General features: G+C 55.6%; 1 protein-coding gene across 3 annotated transcripts; it reads left to right on the top strand.

Moving 5' to 3' along the window:
- The first annotated feature begins 230 nt into the window (after positions 1-230).
- On the top strand, positions 231-15,819 carry TUFT1 (tuftelin 1). Of its 3 annotated transcripts, XM_030026408.1 has the most exons (13): positions 231-323; positions 4,788-4,862; positions 5,144-5,248; positions 5,671-5,757; positions 7,642-7,722; positions 8,079-8,150; positions 8,771-8,884; positions 10,406-10,534; positions 11,312-11,406; positions 12,031-12,136; positions 12,642-12,725; positions 14,335-14,435; positions 14,774-15,819. In XM_030026408.1, the coding sequence occupies exons 1-13, from the start codon at positions 264-266 to the stop codon at positions 14,826-14,828; spliced, it is 1,164 nt and encodes a 387-aa protein (XP_029882268.1). In that variant the 5' UTR covers positions 231-263; the 3' UTR covers positions 14,829-15,819. The 3 variants fall into 3 exon arrangements, with proteins under 3 accessions (XP_029882268.1, XP_029882270.1, XP_029882271.1); XM_030026410.1 differs by lacking the exon at positions 7,642-7,722; XM_030026411.1 differs by lacking the exons at positions 7,642-7,722; positions 8,079-8,150.
- Positions 15,820-16,810: the final 991 nt, after the last annotated feature.

Genomic DNA, 16,810 nt, shown 5'->3' with positions numbered 1-16,810 from the left:
TTGGCGAGGGTTTGGCAGAGCTCGGGCGGAGCTCGGCAGGGCTTGTTGCGGCTCGGCACGGCTTTGGTATGGCTTTGGCACGGCTCACGCTGCCTGGGCACGGCGCGGCACGCCGCGGGCGTGGTCAAACCGGAGGGGCGTGGTTAAAGCAGAGAGGGCGTGGTTATCGGGAGTGGGCGTGTCGGTGGGCGTGCCCCCGCGGGCGGGGGCGTGGCCATATAGAAGGGGCGGTGGCGGCGCGTCCTGCCAGTCGCGACGGGGCCATGAACGGGCTGAAGGGCTGGTGCGCGGTGCTGGACGTGCGGCCCCACGGCGAGAGCCCGGTGAGCCCCCCTCGGGGCCCCTCTGACCCCCCTATCCCCGGGTCCACGGGAGCCGCCCCTTTCCTTCTCCCGGTGCTTCTGGGGGGTGGCTGCTGCCCGCGGGGGTGCCCCGTTGGGGCGGGAGTGAGGGGGTTCCCGGGAAGCGTCGTTGGTGGAGTGGGGCTGTGCCCACCCACCGCCCGGTATCGCTGCCCCAGCCTGTGCCCGGGCTCGCCCGGCAGCCGTGGGGACGTTCGAGGGTCTGTGGGGGCCCTGCGGCCCCTCTCTGCCCCGGAAGGCTTGGGGGACCCCCAGTCGCCAGGGTCCGCGGCCATCCCGTTCCCAGGACCATCGCTGGGCCGGTCCACGGGCGTTCAGGTGAACCCCGCTGGGGCGGGCGAGGATGGCAGAGTGCACTGAGGGGCACCCCGCCGTCGGTGTTGGGGTCCCGCCGTCCTCTGTCCTGCTTACGGGGGACTCCTGGGAGTCCCGGCTTGCACGCGGTCCCACGCGGCTGTTGAGCCAGAATAATGTGGGTTTTGGGGGTAACGCACCCTTCGAGCGGCTCCCAGGGGCCACGGTGGCGGGAGCAGCCAGCAGCAAGTCTGTTTTGGCACTTTCCTCCCTCGGTTACAGCAGGGCCTTGCATTTTTCCCTTCCTTATCGTTGAGTTCTCCTCATCGCCGTCAGCAGCCAGGCCATCGTCGCAGGGATGGGCCGTGGGTGGGGCTGGCAGCACCGCAAAGCCAGCCCTGCGCCGGCATGGTGCCCCGATTTCCCTGCGAAGGGGGCGAAGCCGGCGGCGGTGCTTGGCTATTTGGCTTTTTGCTCAGGTTTGGGCAACCAGAGGGCTCCCCCAAAGGCAGCGGCAGAAGAACCGTGCTGGTGCTCGGCCACCTTCCTCTGTGCCAGCGGCTGCCTGGCTCCACGGCCTGAGCCCTGCTGGGTGACTCAGCTCTGAGTCTCCTCAGGAGAGTCCTAATTCTCCGCAGCTTTCCTGGCCTTATAAGGAGTGATTGCAGAGTTGGGCTCGTTTGGTTAATGGGTTATTACACTGATAAGCGCCTCTGTAACACTGGCGATCTCCAAACACCAGAGCTGTTTGCTGCTGATCCTTGGCGATACCCTCTGGGTCAGGTCAGGCCTGTTCTTGTTTAACAGTCAGGACAGATGGAGTGCCTTCCCCGTGGTTGCAAAATGCTGGCGTCGGGATCGCTGGCTGTCCTCCGATGGTGCCGCCTCTCCTCTGCCTGGGATGAGGTTGGGATTTGCGTGGTTCCCTCTTCCCCGGGAGTGGAGTCAGTCCCTCTCCCTGCAGCCAAGCTTTTCCCCAGTGGGTTTTTTTTGGGCTGGATGACGCAAAATAGACCAAAAGACTTAAAATCAGCTTCGTCATCCCTAATAGCCGGTCCCTTGTTATCCTAGCCGATACCACTTGCCCTCAATTCCAGGGGACCCGTCTCTTGCTGGGTGGTTGGACCCAAAGGGCCGCTGGGATTTTGGGAACGCCTCCTTGAAGGATGCTGGACGGGAGCACGGCCATCCTGCCGAAAAGCCTCCAACTGCTGGTGCTTTGCTGCAGCCATCACCCAAAGCTGGCCAAGCTCTCCTGATCGCGGTTAATTCCCAAGGCTGGTAGTAAAAGCCATAAACACTGCCAGGTTGGAGTAACTCTTGGGGTGCCCAGTTGGGGTGTTAAGGAAGCATTTTCTTTACAAGGTGGGTTTTTTTCCAAGCGGGAGGCAAGTGCGAGGCACTCCATCGTCTTCCCAGCACTGGCCATGTTGCAAAACCCTCCTGCCTTCCCCAGAAAATAACGGAGGGGGCCTGAAACCCACTGCCCCCTCCACTCCAGAGCTGTAAACAGGAGGCAGAACAGATTTAATGCCAGCCAGGAGGTAAAGAAGCAGGGTAGGGCAGTCCCCATGGCTCTGCTTTTCCTGCCCCAGCTGAATTTGGCACCTTGGAGAGGGAGGCCAGCGTGTGCTGGTTGTGATGTCCCTCTGGGTTGCTCCGGCTTTGCATCGGAGGAGCTGCTTCTCCCAGAAACAGCCCCGGCATTGGCAAGAAGCTGATGAAAACTTTGGCTGCGGGACAGTAAGAGCAAAGCCCAAAAGTAACCGTGCGAGAGCATTGCCAGGGATTGGTGTGCCGGTGGTGCACGAGACGAGAGCCAAATTAAGTGCCTCTTATCCTCTCCTCCGTCCGCCCGGTCCCGATCAAGCACAGCTCACCGCAGCCGAGGCTGCTGCAGACAAACAAGCTGGGCAGGGAGGGGTTTGCTTTAACCTGGCTGTGGCTTCCGCCTCCTGCACCTGCCTCAGCCTCCTTAAAAGCATACCTGTACCAAAAAAGCTAGTTGTCTCCCCTGGTGGTCCAGAGAGCTTTGCTCAAATGTCCATCTTGTGTCTCGCCATCCCTCTGCCTCCCCCATGCTTCCCCAGTGTGGAGGAGGATGGAGACGACGGAGCCTTCCCCCCCTGGCGTTTGCATGGGTGGTTTCCTGGTTGTTTGACCTGAGGTTTGGTAGTGCCGGTGCTGGGTGGGAAGGCACCGGCTGCTCTTTGCTTCCTGCCACAGCTGGTTTGTGTCGGCTCGATGGCGGGTTTATCCAGGAGCAGGTTTTTTTGGGGGATCTACTGGGACAGAAAGAACCCGCATGCCAACTCCAGGTAGTTTTGGCTGCGGGGCTGGAAATAGGCTGGTGCTTGTTTCTTATCGCAGCAAATCTTCCCCAGGCGAGCGATTTCTTTGGCAGCCTCACGCCCTCGCCTGGGCTTGACAGGACGGGGATGGCAAATGCGAGATCCCAATGCTTGTAAACAAAGCTGCGAGTAAGGACACGTGAAGGGACTGATGTGCTGCTGGCGGCTCTGCCGGGCTCGCATTGTGCCAAGGCTCCTGCCCTGCTGGCGGCAGCCTGTGCAAGAGCGGGCTGCTCCGTGCTCTGACCCCCGGCCTTTCCCTGTGTCCTGTTTGCTTTAGGCAGCACGAAGATGATGAGCGATGCTTCGCGTGCAGGCACTGCCATGAGCCATTTTCCCTGCTGTAAAACCCTGAGCGCTTCTTGCATCTTCCCAAAACCATGGAGCATGCTACATCCGGCTGCTCTGAAGTTTTTCTGACCGAAGTTTCCAACTTCTTGGGTCTTACCAAGTAAAACATTCCCTGGAGTAAAAGTTGCAGACAAGTATCTGGTTAAATAATCTGTGCTAGAAGAGCCCAAGTGAAGTTTCTGTTAGATAATTGTCTTAACAGGGGAACAAAGGGGTCTGGCCACGTGTTTGAGATCCGTAGGAGGGCTCCTTGTTTCCCAGGGTGCCAGAGTTTGTGCGAGCAGCATATACAAAATATTTTGGAAACAAACAGATGGCTTGTCAAGACTTGGATGGCGAGGAGAGTGGTTGGAAGCAGGGAGGCAAAAATACCTTGATGTTGCTTTTGGAGAGCAGGAGGCTGACGTGGCTGAGGTGTGGCAAGGGGCGGGCGCCTGGTGCTGCGCGGGCACCTACCCTGGCTCCACTGTGCTGCTGCCCAAGAGCCTGCTGCCGTGGCTGTCACACACTGAGCAGCTCCTGCTTTCAGGGTCGTGTTTAATAAGGACCATGAGCGACGGCTGCCTGGGTGCCGGTGAGGTCTGTCTGGGAAAGGGGGGTTGTACATGGGGGTTGTACAGTACTGTGGGTGCATGGTGCTGGTGTTGAGCTGAGGATGGGGAGTGGGCAACCCCGTGGAGGGTTTTGGGTGTCCACGCGCTGCCTTAGGGCTCTTTATACACTCCGGGCAACTCCTCGAAAGCTTGCTGAGCTTTGCATCGTGCTGGACGCAGCTGAAATGCCTCTTCAGTGGGTGTCACTGGTAGGAGGGCTTTGGGTGAGGAGTTAAGCAGTGAAGGCCTCCATGGATGCTCATGGCCATGAGCTGGGGAGTGCTCTGCTGCTGGTCTCGCTGGCTGCTGCCAAAATGGGCTCCGCTCAGCCAGGGCTGTGCCAGCAGAGGACGAGCAGAGCCATGAGGGCGTGTAGCTGTCGCGGTAGGGCAGGGAGAAGGATGAATCTGGCAAGGTCCTGGCACACGAGCTGGGAATGGCTGCTTTCATCCTTCTCCAGGGCTGCTACTGAATGCCATGCATTGGCCCCACCATAGCCGGCTGCAGTGACAGATGACAGCTGTGACTCCTGGCAGAGGAGGGCATGCACGAAAACGACCCCGCCAATCATTTCTCCTGCCCATCTGCATTACCTCAGCCTTGGCTGGGCCACGGCTCCTCCAAGCCCTGATGGGTTTGATAAATGTAGTTACCGTGCGCTCGCTATTACTCATTTTAATCCCAGCGTTACTTCGCAGGCTGCAGCTCAAACTGAGGGGGAAGGCAGCTTGTCCGCGCATCTGCAGTGATGCCAACCTGGCTCTCAACTTGTACCAGAGCTGGGTGTAAAAAGACTTTCAGGGAGTTATAAAACTAAAACCTGCCTCTTGTTTTAGGAGAGCGTGAAGGTGCTGCGGCTGACTCTGCCGAATGACCTCCCGGGTGACAGGCGTGAGCAGGTGAAGCAGAAGGTGGGTCTCCCCCATGGCTCGGTTTGGAGTTGAAAATACAACTTTGTGAGTTAACTTAGGGTGGAGGGAATGGGCATTTGGTGGAGGATCGGTCGGTTTATGCTTCGTCAGCTAGAAAACTCATCTCCTGGTCTGTTAAACGTTTTGGTGCCGTTTCCCAAGGTCGTGCTCGGTGCCGCGTTCCTCTGTGAAAGTGCATGATGCTCATTTGACTGGAGCTGGGCAAACCATTCCAGCCAGTCTCGCCTCTCTGAAAGCCCTGCTGCTTCTGTCTCTTGCAGCCAGTGGGAAAAGCCTTCGCCATGGTGGCCAACAGATCCAGCAACAGTCACTCCCTGGCCTCTGAATGCATCAAATCCAATGATGGCGATGAGGAGATCATCAAGGTACGGTCCCTGGCTTTGTTGCAAAGCGATCTTGTTGAATAACTGGGGTTGGAAAAAAGGTTTTGTCTGAAGCTACACCAGCAAAAATCTCCCCAGTGTAGCTCTTGACTGTGCGGGCAGGACTGGCGCAGTGCTGCTGCCTGGCAGCACTAGCTCGGTGGGCTTGCCTGGCTTTAGGGGGATGCAGCAAGAACCTGGGGCAGCTGCGGTGGCTCTACGGGGTGGGGCTCACACAGGAGGAGGAGCAGCTTCAAAAAACGCCGGGGAGGGTTAACTGCAAAGGGGAAACCCGCGCACAACGTGTCTCGGGAAGCAGTGGGATCCGGTGTCCTGATCCCTGTGGAGCTGAGCTTGCTGCTGGCATTCCTGGGCTGGCCAGAGTTGGGATGGTCTGAACTGCTGCCACCGTCTCTCCTGGACAGGTTTATCTCAAGGCACGGGCCGAGGGCAGCATGAACCATGAGGAGCACGTCAACCAGCTGAAAAGTGAAGTTCGTTACATTCAAGAGGTAGTTAACATCTGTGAGGGGCTCTGGCTTGCGTGCCGCTGCCTGAACCCGTGGGGGCTTGCGGCGAGGGTCCGGGGTGCTCTGCTTCCCCCAGGAACATCCCGCAGGGTTTCATGCAAGTGGGCGGCGATGCCTGCACCAGCTGCGGCACTCAAGCCCCGGCTGAGCCCCAACCACTCTGGCAAACTGGCAGCAGAGCTGAACTCTCCAGTTTGTTGACTTGCCTGTACAGGGCAGTAGTCTAATCAAGCGCCATAAATTAATTCAGCCTGACTAATTGCTCTGCTATATGGACTGAATTTGAAGAGAATTGCGTGATGACTTTACCCCAAGGCTGTCCCCTGCATGCCTGGGTGCGGCACAACCAGAGCCTCTTGTTAAAAGGCAGTTTCTTTGGTATGTCTCATCTCCCAAAGTAAACTGGATGAGGCTCTCAGAAGATTAACCCTTTCCTCCGCTCCTGGTGGGTATGTTATTTCTGGAGAGCTGGTTGCAAGGCACGGAAGTGGTTGTGTGCATGTTCTGGCCTGGGCAGTTTGGCCTTAAAAAAAAAAAAAAAAAAGGGGGGGGGGGGAGAGAAATGGGCAGGAGGGGGAATTTGGGTGTGCTCTCATGGGCAAGTTTCTATGCTGGGTGCTGGCCCCAGGGAGCAGCGAGGGGCAGATCTGGTAGGGCGGCCTCCAGATCTTTTACGTCATCCTTCTGACTCCTCTGCCAAAACACGTGTTTCTCCCCCTGAAAGAAAACAGCCTGTTCCCACTGCCTCCTGCATGCAACCCAGACCTGCTTGGCTCCCGCCTGCCCAAGGCTGCAGTGCTCCAGGGGTGTTGCTCACCCAAACCTTATCTCACAGCCAGCTGGATGCTGCAGTTTTTGTTCATGATCCTTCCCACTCCTGGGGCTTCGACTTCAGCTTTTCTGATCTGAGCTTTCCCATAGCTCCCCACAGCTCGGGTGGAAACAGGAGTTGGGTTTTCAAAGGACCTCTTAGCAATAGTAGAGCGGGACTTAGACCTTGTCTGGCTGCAAAGGCTGTACGTAGCCCTGTCAGAATAGCTGAAGCAGCATAACTGTGCAGTACGACTTAATCCTGCATGTGAAAACCAGAGAATAAGCTAAACCAGTAAGTCACGGTGGCAGTACCAGTCTGTCCGCATCCAAGAGAAGTGCCCTGCACTGGGTCGTGGTGTAAAAAACCTGGGGAAGTCTTGATCCAGCTGGATCAAAGTCACGGATCGCTGTCCCCAGGTTAAGGGCTTGATTGCTGACCCGAGAGCTGCACATCGTGGTCTCGCCTTGTCCCTTGTCCTGCCACTGCCCGGTTTCCAGCAAACTGCTTCACCTGAGCACCTTGGGCATCTAAAATCAAGGGGTAGGGATGAAGCCATGCTGTTAATGCTTTGAGAAAGCTTTTCTTTGAAAAGCGTTGGGGCAGCGTTTGCTGTAAAAGCCTGTAAATCATTCCTCTGGCTCACTTGCTCTGACTAATTCGAGTAGCTGCAAGTCAAGACTGTACTTGTCAGCGTCCTGCAGTGTGGCAAAGAGGGAGCTGGGGAACAGCAAGGGTCTTCTCGGCACTTCAAAGGTGAAGTCAATGACTAATGCATGAAAAATCAGTAGCGTCTCCAGGTTGTTGCCTTTTTTTTTTTTTTTTTTCCTTCCCATGATTGTGTGGGACAGCTGCCTTGCAAGGATGGTATCTGCCAGAGATGGTGCTGCTTGCAGGCAGGGCTGTAGTAAAACCAGAGGGTCAGGCTGGAAGAGAAGCCATCGATTGCATATGAGCGCAGGGCATCGTAGCAGCCGCCCTGCCTTCGTTTGATTTCTGTTAGGCTGAGTGATACTGTCCATGCAGATCAAGCTAAATTGACTTGCCTTTGCCAGGCTAGAAGTTCTTTGAAGAAGCTGCGGGAAGACTTAAGTAGTAAACTTGAGAACAGACAAGGAGATAAACAGCATGCACAGGTAACGGGAGCATTTCTCGGGCATTAAATGACATTGACTTATAAAAAGATGTCATCTTTGGGTCCAGAAAATGATAGAAGGGGCCTTAAAGATTGAGGTGCTTGTGACGAACAAAAGCCACGTTGGCACCATTTACAGGCAAAATTTGAAACCCGCGCAAGCATGTAACGAGGAGTCAGTAAGCAAAACGCATTGGCTGGCCAAAGGCTCTATTGCATGTTCGTTTGCAAAAAAACTCTCAGTCTCAAGTTGCTGTGGTGCCCCAGAGCTAGCTGTCTGCATGTGACTGTGTTCTCGTGCAAGCGGCTGTGCCAGCCAGCGTTACATCCCTGTCTGTCTGTCCTTTGCTTACGTAGGTTGTGCTGGAAAAGCAAAACGGGAGCTGGCTGTACCCGGAGATGCTGCGTGCTGATTCCTGGGAGGACCAGGTATGGAGCTAAAGAGGGGGATTTCAGCACTATGGAAAGAAATACTGGTTTTAGTTTGCAATCTTCCTCCCAGCAGGTAATTTCGCACCTGTTCAGCACATGATCAGATGCTCCTGTGGCAAACTCTAGTCTTTTTGTCGGGGTCAGATCAGAAATGGAGTGCAGCTCTCTTAGAGCAATAAAAGTGTGCATAATAGGTTTTTAAATCTCTGCACATGAGAGCTTTTTAGCAGAAGGGATAACAGGAACCTTAAGCTGGTAAATATTTCTCCAGCTCTTCGTCTTTCTCCTGGCTGGGGCAGATGCTCTGGGCTGGTGTTTCAGGCTGGGTTGCTGTGGACCTGGTTCGCATTGCAGGGTTTTGGGTTGCCCAAGCGCAGATCAGGATGGCATCCTGCAAATGGGGCTTGGAAGCCAGCCAAAGGATACTGTGCACATTATCTTGAGGGCTGGAAGCTGTCGCTCAAGTGTGGGAGGTGAGGACAGGAGCGCCTTTTGTTTTTTTCAAGCTGAGAAGTGATGTTACCAGGCTTTGTCACCAACAGCGCTGCCCACATTGGGGTGGAGGGCTCCTTTGATACCTCCCGACTGCTCATCCTGTCCTGTTACTGTCTCCACAGGAGGAGGATTGCTCAGGTGAAGACGTGGAAAAGATCCGACAGACGGCAAAGAGGCTGTTCACGAAGCTGCAGGAGGTTGAAAAGCGCCATCAGTTGGAAAGGAAAACCTTTGAGGTGACTACGCTGCGCACTTCTCTGCTGGGAAAGTGTGATTTTTATTTTATTTTGCTATTTTTTTTTCTTTTTGGAAGTCTGAGGAGCTGCATGAGCATGTGAGTTTGGGCTGCTGGAAGTGTCTGGCTTCCACTTGCAGAGCAGTGGGCTTGGTGTGTGCTGTTAAAATACACCGGGGAGTCCAGACCTGGCCAAACCCCAGCAAACTGCCTCCCTGGTTGCCCAGAGGAGTCTGAAGATATAAATGCTTTCCCAGTTAAAAGTCACATAAAATAAAAGCATCAGCCATGTTGGAAGGTGGTCCCCCCAAACTCTGCTAAGCCTTTCTGACCGTAGCCAGGCTTGGTGTGCGAGAGGGGTGTTTCATGGGGAGTGGGGACCACTGGCATGTCCCAGCGGGTCGAGCAGAGACCAAGTCTGGGGTTCCCAGTCACGGTGCTGGGCTGCTGTGGCCATGCTGGCCGTTGCAGTCTCTCCTGGAGCTCAGCCTCTTCACCTGCAGGGCTGTTTGCTGTAGAGAGGTGCAAGCTGACTGGGAAGCACCTGGACCCATCACACGGGTCTCCTCACCTGCCGAGCAGTGCTGACAAAGCTGCTGCGTTCGCTTCCCTCCCTTCCTCAGCCCTGGTGATTAATGGTCCTCTTTGGTTTATTTTCTAGTGACTGCTCATGTCCCGGATGGGCTGGGCCTGACTGTGTCACCCCGCAGCTCCATGCACTGGTGGCACTGGTGATGTCCCGGCTCGCATCCTGTCCCGCAGACCAAACTGGTCCTGGCTAGCCTGGGGGGTTCCCCGCAGCGGGACGGGGGACAGCGTCTGCTGGGGAAGTGGGTTTGAGTGGTGACTGCTTCCTCCGGTATGGGGATGTCCACCTGCCCACAGCAGGGGCAAGTGCCCTGAGGATGTCTGTCCTTGAATGTAGGAAGTTGTGTGGTTTGGTGGCATTTTGGGGTCTTTCTCAGCTGTGATGCTGACTGCAGGCTCTGAGCCCAGATGGAGATCCTGGGGATGGCAGGGATGGGTGTTTCAGCAGTTGTTGATCCTGCCAGCACTGCCCAGATGTGTGCCTTCTTGTCTGAGCCTGCTCTCCAGCTGTTGTGGGGACCCACAGGGACACCCTTGTCCCCTCTCAGCTCCTGAGCTGGTGATGCAGGCGTGGGGCTGGCTGCCGAGGTCGGTTCCTTGGGCAGGTGGCCTGAGAGGAGCCTGCAAACAGCCCCAGAGCACGTGTGGCTGAGAACGAACATGTCTCTTGCATTTGAGGAGCCTTTATTGCTACAGCATTTAAGTGCTCGCTCCTTTGAAGTGCTTTGAAGCCAGGGAGCTTTCTGAAGAAGCTCTTTTCTCTGAAGCATGTCGGGCTGTTTCCTGAGACGCCCGGCTGCCTTCAGCAAAATCTGCCTGCCAAGGCTCTAGGCAGTGGTGCAGTTTCAGAACAATGCTTGGGAGAGAGCTCCGGTGGCTCTGGTGTCCAGGCATGTGAGGGTCTGGGGTAAAGGTATCTCCATCTTGTTTGCAGAGGACGGTGTCACAGTACCAGGAGGAAGCAGAGCAGACAAGCTCTGCCCTGCGGAGAGCAGAGAAGAGTGTGGTGGAGAAGGAGGTGCAGGTGGATGAGCTGCAGAGACTCCTGGCAGGGATGGAGAAGGTACTGGCCCTGAAGCCATGGTGGGGCTGATGGGATTAGTGGAGCTGCCTGGTCCCACTCTGCTAGTGGGGGGAATGGGAAAGCCTGGTGGTGATGAGTTTGGCAGTGTTCAGTGCAGACCCCGCAGAGGGTCTTGGACCAGCTGCAGGGTACCCACCCTACAGAGGGTTTGACTTCCCAGCCAGGTTTAACCCAAAAGCATTGGGCAAAGCCAGCTGCTGGGAATGGCTCAAAATTGAGTTGCTGATTTAGACTTGCATTTCTCAGGTCTAGAAGATCTGGTCGTTCTGTGCAAACTCTTCCAGGTATCCTGGAAATGACCACACAGTCTAGACATGCCCCCATGAGAAGAACCAGGAGGCTTAGCACAAACTCCAGCCTTGATTTTTTTTTTTTTTTTTTTTTCCCCCAGCTGTGGTCTGCTCATAATAACATTAAAGTCATAAATCTAACAGTGCAGCATGAGCATGAAGTGATCTGGGACTGCCTTCCCTGGCCCGACAGCAGGGAAGGAGATGGGTTGGTGCCTTGCCTGTAACCTAGGGGTAAAGGAGCGGGACATCTGCTGTCGGTCATCTCTGCGGCTGCCCTTGTGTGTCTGTCTCTCGCATGTAAATTTAATGCTCGTGAAAACAACCCGCAGACTGAGCAGGGAGGCTGAGCTGAGCATGCCTGGCTCCCTGGGTGTCTGTAGCTCCCCGCTGTGCAGCGGAGGCCAAGGAGCATGTGTTGCGACTTGTTTCCGTGCATGTAACTCAGCCTCTCGCTCTGCTGCAGGAACACAGGAGTTTGCTGCTGAAGATGAAAGAAGGCGAAGCAGAGCTGGCGAGGCTGAGAAGCGTGGAAGGTGACAAGCTCGCTGAACAAGACCGGTGAGGCTTGGCCTCTGGCTTGGCTGCCAACTCCAGAGCAAGCCCATGCCGCTGGGTCGGGGTGTCAGCTCGCTGGGGCATGACTGCACATTCCTGCGAAGGGCGTGCTTGCTCTCTGGCTTGCAAAACAGCACCCTACTCCCAAGAGTTGACTAATCTCCAAATACCTCCTGCAGTTTTGCTTTGCTCTGAGAGATCCGGAGCTGGGCTGCCCAGAGACCTCTAGCGGCCCCACTGTGGGCTGGGAGCTCGAGGCAGGTCCTGGGGAGCCTCCAGAGCAGCCGATTCTCCCTGTAATGTTGGATTCGTTCTGCCCAGCTGGTATCCTTGTGCTCCAGGGGCTAATTGGCAATGGCTTGTTTCTGGAAGGCCTTGTTTGTGGCCTGACTCTTCCTGATGTTCCTGTGTCCCTCCAGTCTGTGGTTGCTAGTCTTTGTGGCTCCTGCTTGAATAGGTTTTGTCTCTGCCTCTCCTTACCTTGTCTAGTCAAAATATTTCAAGACCTGTGCGGCTGTAGAGGAGACCTGGCTGATAAAAAGCTGCTCTGGGCATAGCTGGGTGGGTACTCCTTTTCTGGGAAGCCATCGATGGCTCCTGGACTCCTGTCCGCTCTCCTTTTCCCAGGTCTGCTCAGCTGGAGAAGGAGGTGGCCATGCTACGGGAGAAGATACATCATCTGGACGACATGCTGAAAAGCCAGCAACGCAAAGTCCGCCAGATGATCGAGCAGGTGAGAGGAGCGGGGCCAGGGTGGGAGGACGGGTGAGGGAGTGCCTGGGAGGACTTGGAGGGGACTTAAAAAAAAGAGGGGGGGGGGGGAAGATATCTCTTAAGCTGCTTGGAAGCAAAGAATTGCTGGTTTGTGGGGCTGAGTCCCTTTGCAAACCAAAGGGACACAAGTTCAAAGGCAGCCCAGAGCCCTGTCCTGCAGCAGGGACTGACCCCAGGGTGACAGCCCAAAGGGCTGCGGTGCAAGCTGCCCTGGCCCGGGGAGGGTAATAAAAGGAGCGTAAAAGGAGTGCTGTGCACCCAGCTTGCCTGCTGAAAGAGTTAAATCTCAAACTCTGTGAGCAGAGGCTCCTTCACCTGGGGCTTAATTCACAGACTTAATCTGAGGCTTTTTTTGATTGGTTTTTATGCAGACCTTGGAGTTAATGTTGTGGGTGTTAACAGGCAGAATAAGCCCAGCTGTACACGAGAGGGATTTTCAGCCGCTGTGAACTTTTCTCTTATAGCTCCAGAACTCCAAAACGGTGATTCAGGCCAAAGATGCCATGATCCAGGAGCTCAAGGAGAAAGTTGCTTACTTGGAGGCTGAGGTGCGTCTTAACGGGGCCGTTTTGGGGGGTGCGCAGGGTCTGCTCCAAGCTCAGACCCTCTCGTTGAAACCTCCCTGTGTGACTGGTTTGTGCACGCCTGCGGGTCATGGCTGGGCTCCCTCACAGTGATGAGCTTCGCTCTGGGCAGAGCAGCTGGCAGCAAAGCTTTTCCCTGGCACCAACACCTGCTTCGCGTAGGAAAACGTGCCCTCCGCAGCCCCGAGGGCTGTGCTGGTTCCCCAAGCTGGTGTGATGGTTTCCAATGCAGCTGGGGTTGCTGGAGCAGCTGTGAACTCAAGCCGAGTCCCAAATAATCCCATTAAGCACATTTCTCTGGCAGCAAAACCCTTCTTGCTTACAAAGCTGCAGCTGAATGTGTGCGTGTCAGAAATTAAAATTGCATTCCAGCCTCTAGGATTATAACAAGTGTCAACCCTCTCTCCTTTTTTGGATAAAAACTGAGCCTGCATCGGCACTTCTAGTGTTTTCTTCCCTCCTTGGTGACTTATTTTGCTAATTTCTGCATGGGGACAGTGTGTGTGAGCACAGCCTGCTGTGAACCCAGGTGGAAAACAGATCCAGCGAGAGAGATTGTGTGCTGGTGGGTTTCCCTGTTGGGTGTTCGGCAGGTCTTACAAACCATCCTGGCTCTCCTTTGGCAAGCAGTCCCTATAGAATCATAGAATCATTTAGGTTGGAAAAGACCTTCAAGATCATCGAGTCCAACCATCATCCGTGCCCACTAAACCATGTTCTGGAGTACCCTGTCTACTCACTTTTTGAATACCTCCAGGGATGGTGACTCAACCACTTCCCTGGGCAGCCTATTCCAATGTCTGACAACCCTCTCAGTAAAGAAATTTTTCCTAATATCTAACCAAAATCTCCCTTGCTGCAACTTGAGGCCATTTCCTCTCGTCCTATCTCCAGCCATCTGACAGAAGAGACCAGCACCCACCTCACTACAACCCCCCTTCAGGTAGTTGTAGAGAGCTATAAGGTCTCCCCTCGGCCTCCTTTACTCCAGACTAAACAGCCCCAGCTCCCTCAGCCGCTCCTCATAAGAGTTGTGCTCCAGGCCCCTCACCAACTTGGTTGCCCTTCTCTGGACACGCTCCAGCAACCCAATGTCTTTCTTGTAGTGAGGGGCCCCAAACTGAACACAGTACTCGAGGTGCGGCCTCACCAGTGCCAAGTACAGGGGAACAATCACCTCCCTGCTCCTGCTGGCCACACTATTTCTGATACAGGCCAGGATGCCGTTGGCCGTCTTGGCCACCTGGGCACACTGCTGGATCATATCCAACCGGCTGTCAGCCAGCACGCCCAGGTCTTTCTCTGACGGGCAACTTTCCATCCACTCTTCCCCAAGCCTGTAGCACTGTATGGGGTTGCTGTGACCCAAGTGCAGGACCCAGCACTTGGCCTTGTTGAACTTCATACAATTGGCCTCAGCCCAAACTATGTAGGGCTGGATTTCATTTCCCTCAAGAAAAAGCTGACCCATGGCAAGAGATTATACTGGAGCATTTCTCAGCAAGTGATCTGTGTGCCCGCAGCCTGCCTGTCCCCAGCTGCCCATCGCTAACCGTGGCTCCTTCTTTTGCAGAACCTGGAGATGCATGACCGCATAGAGCACTTGATTGAGAAGCAAGTCAGTCGGGGCAGCCACAGCTCCAGAGCGCGCTCGAAGTCAGAGTATGTGAGCAGGTACGAGGGGAGCACGTACCCTCCAGCCTGCCTGGCTGCTCAGCAGCTTCATCTGCAGGTCCACGTCTTACCTGGGGCAGCAGGAGCTGCAGTCTGGGAGGAGATGCTGCATGCAGGGATGCTCTTCTGGAAGGGTGTTGTATTATTGTCTGTTTGCAGAGAGGTCTCCACTCCTGCATCCCTCCTTCAGGGGAGTACAGGGGAGCAGGGTTCCCTCCTGTGGGCGGTTTTGGGGGGAGACATCACCGATCAGGGCTGGGGCAGGACACTCTCTTGCAGTTTTTCCCCCCAAAGCCCATCCAGTTCGTCTGGCTGAGCCAACCCTTTCTCTCTTGCAGCAAAAGGCTGACGGGCCCCAAGCCGCTCCCTCTCATTCGAGTAGTGGAAACATGAGTTTCGAGGGCCGGTCTGAGCTGAAGACTCTCCCCTTGTTATCGTTGACTGGATTTCCCTGCTTGACTGCCGTCCTCTGGCCTCTGTGCTCCCGGAGTCTCCCCGGAGCTGTTGGCGGAGGGCTGTGCCCTGGAGAACTGGCAACCGAGGACAGACATAGCCGGGGTGGTCCTGGCAGAGGAAGGAGGTTTGTGAAGCGTCCACATTGCTGTCCCCACTGGGTCCCAAGGTCACACGGATGCCAGGTTGGAGGCTGGGACCAGCTGGCCCTGGCATGGACAAGGTGGCTCTCTGGCTGGAGAGCCAGGTTCGCTTTCCCTGGTCAGTCCTGGGTTTGCTGGGGTTGTTCTGCAAGAGCAGCCTTCGCTTCTGAAGGGCCTCATCTGAACAGAGCCCCCCGTTCAGCTTGCAGCTTGCCAGTATGGACTTGGGGTTTAACCTTTTTTTGGTTTAAAAAAAAAAAAAAAAAAAAAAAAAAAAAAGATTCACTCTTACAAACAAAGAAATCCTCCTGAAACCGGACTCCTTCCTACAACAAAGCCCAATGCGTGACAAGCTGGGAGCCTCCACCTCTGATCTCCAGCACATATCTGGCTGCTCCGGACTTGGCAAAGGCTCACGTAGCCAAAAATCAGTGTATCACCATGCTTTTCCCAAGAGTGTAGAGAAATTGTACCCAATGTATGTGTAGTGTTTAAACCCAGAGGCTGTTTGGTTTGTTACCTGTATTTATTTCAATAAATTATTGGTGTCTTCCACTGATGTGGTGACAGGCATGATTGCTGCTGTCCACCTCCACGGGAGCACAGTTGAGGACTGCCTGTCCCATGTTTGAACTGGAAAATACCAACCAGCTTCCTCTGGGCTTGCGAGTTATTACCTGTCTTGTCTGCGCCCATGCTCAGGAAGGGAGCTTGGGCACATCTAGAGGAAAGTCGTTGGTGTTTGTACTGACTGTGTTAAAAGAAAAATACATGTGCCTTAATCCCTCCTACTGCAGTCGATTGAATAGATGGGAACAGTGGAAGTTTACTGGGATTGGGGGGTGGATTTGGTGTTTTGGCTGTGCTGGCTGAGCTCCCTTCTTCTTGAGGTGTCTGTGTGCCCCTTCTTTTTTTTTTTTTTTTTTTTTTTTTCTCCTCTTGCTGGTATGGCAGAGTTTGACAAATGTCCCTGTCCTGCACTCCACAGGAGTGAGCTGATGCTGTGCCCAACACCGTCAGCACTGCCTCTGGTGGTGGTGAAGGCCAGGGGCTCAGCTGGCTCCTTCTGGATTGGAATTCAACAGTCCCCTATGGCTGCCCTCTCCACACAGCGTGTCCCCAGTGCCTGGGGGGATGGTGGCCAGGCCCAGGTTGAGATGTGGCTTTCTGATCCAGAACCAGAGCTGCTCCACCTCTGCCACCCCCATGGCACATCTCCAAGGGCTTTGGAGAGCCCCCCTCGCGGGGGCTGACTTGGGCTCTGGGCCGGAGCCTGCATCATTTCGGTGCCTCCCTGGCGCTCCTGCTCCACACAGTGGCCTGTGGCAGCCAGGGCCCGTGTTGTGGTGGAAGTGGGGGCAAAGAGAGCATGGGCCTGCCAGGGTGCATGTCCTCCTTGGGGACAGGGGCCTCCCCTGCCCCATGCTTGCTGGGGTGGTGGCAAGGCCTGCGGGCCCCCTGGGCCTGGCAGTGAGGCCTGGCCCAAGGCCTGGCCGCCAGCCCTGTGGTAAGGCCTCTCTGCCACCTGTTGCCTTATGAAGCCGCGTGACGTCACAGCAGTGACATCACGGTATGGCGCCGCCGGGCACAGCGCCCCGCCCCGTTGCCTCGGAGGCGCGGCACTACAACTCCCAGAAGGCCTCGCTCCCGCTGTGCCGGACTACATTCCCCAGCGTCCCTCGCGCCCGCGGGTAGGGCGTGCCTCGAGACTACATTTCCCGTCGTCCCCCCTTAAAGGCGGTGGGGGTGGTGTCCTACGGTGGCCGGCGCGGCGGCGGT

This window comes from Aquila chrysaetos, chromosome 9 (assembly GCF_900496995.4).
Source record: "Aquila chrysaetos chrysaetos chromosome 9, bAquChr1.4, whole genome shotgun sequence".
Taxonomy (NCBI): Eukaryota; Metazoa; Chordata; class Aves; order Accipitriformes; family Accipitridae; genus Aquila; species Aquila chrysaetos.
The sequence above is the reverse complement of the archived record's forward strand: the minus strand, read 5'-3'. Positions and strand labels throughout refer to the sequence as shown.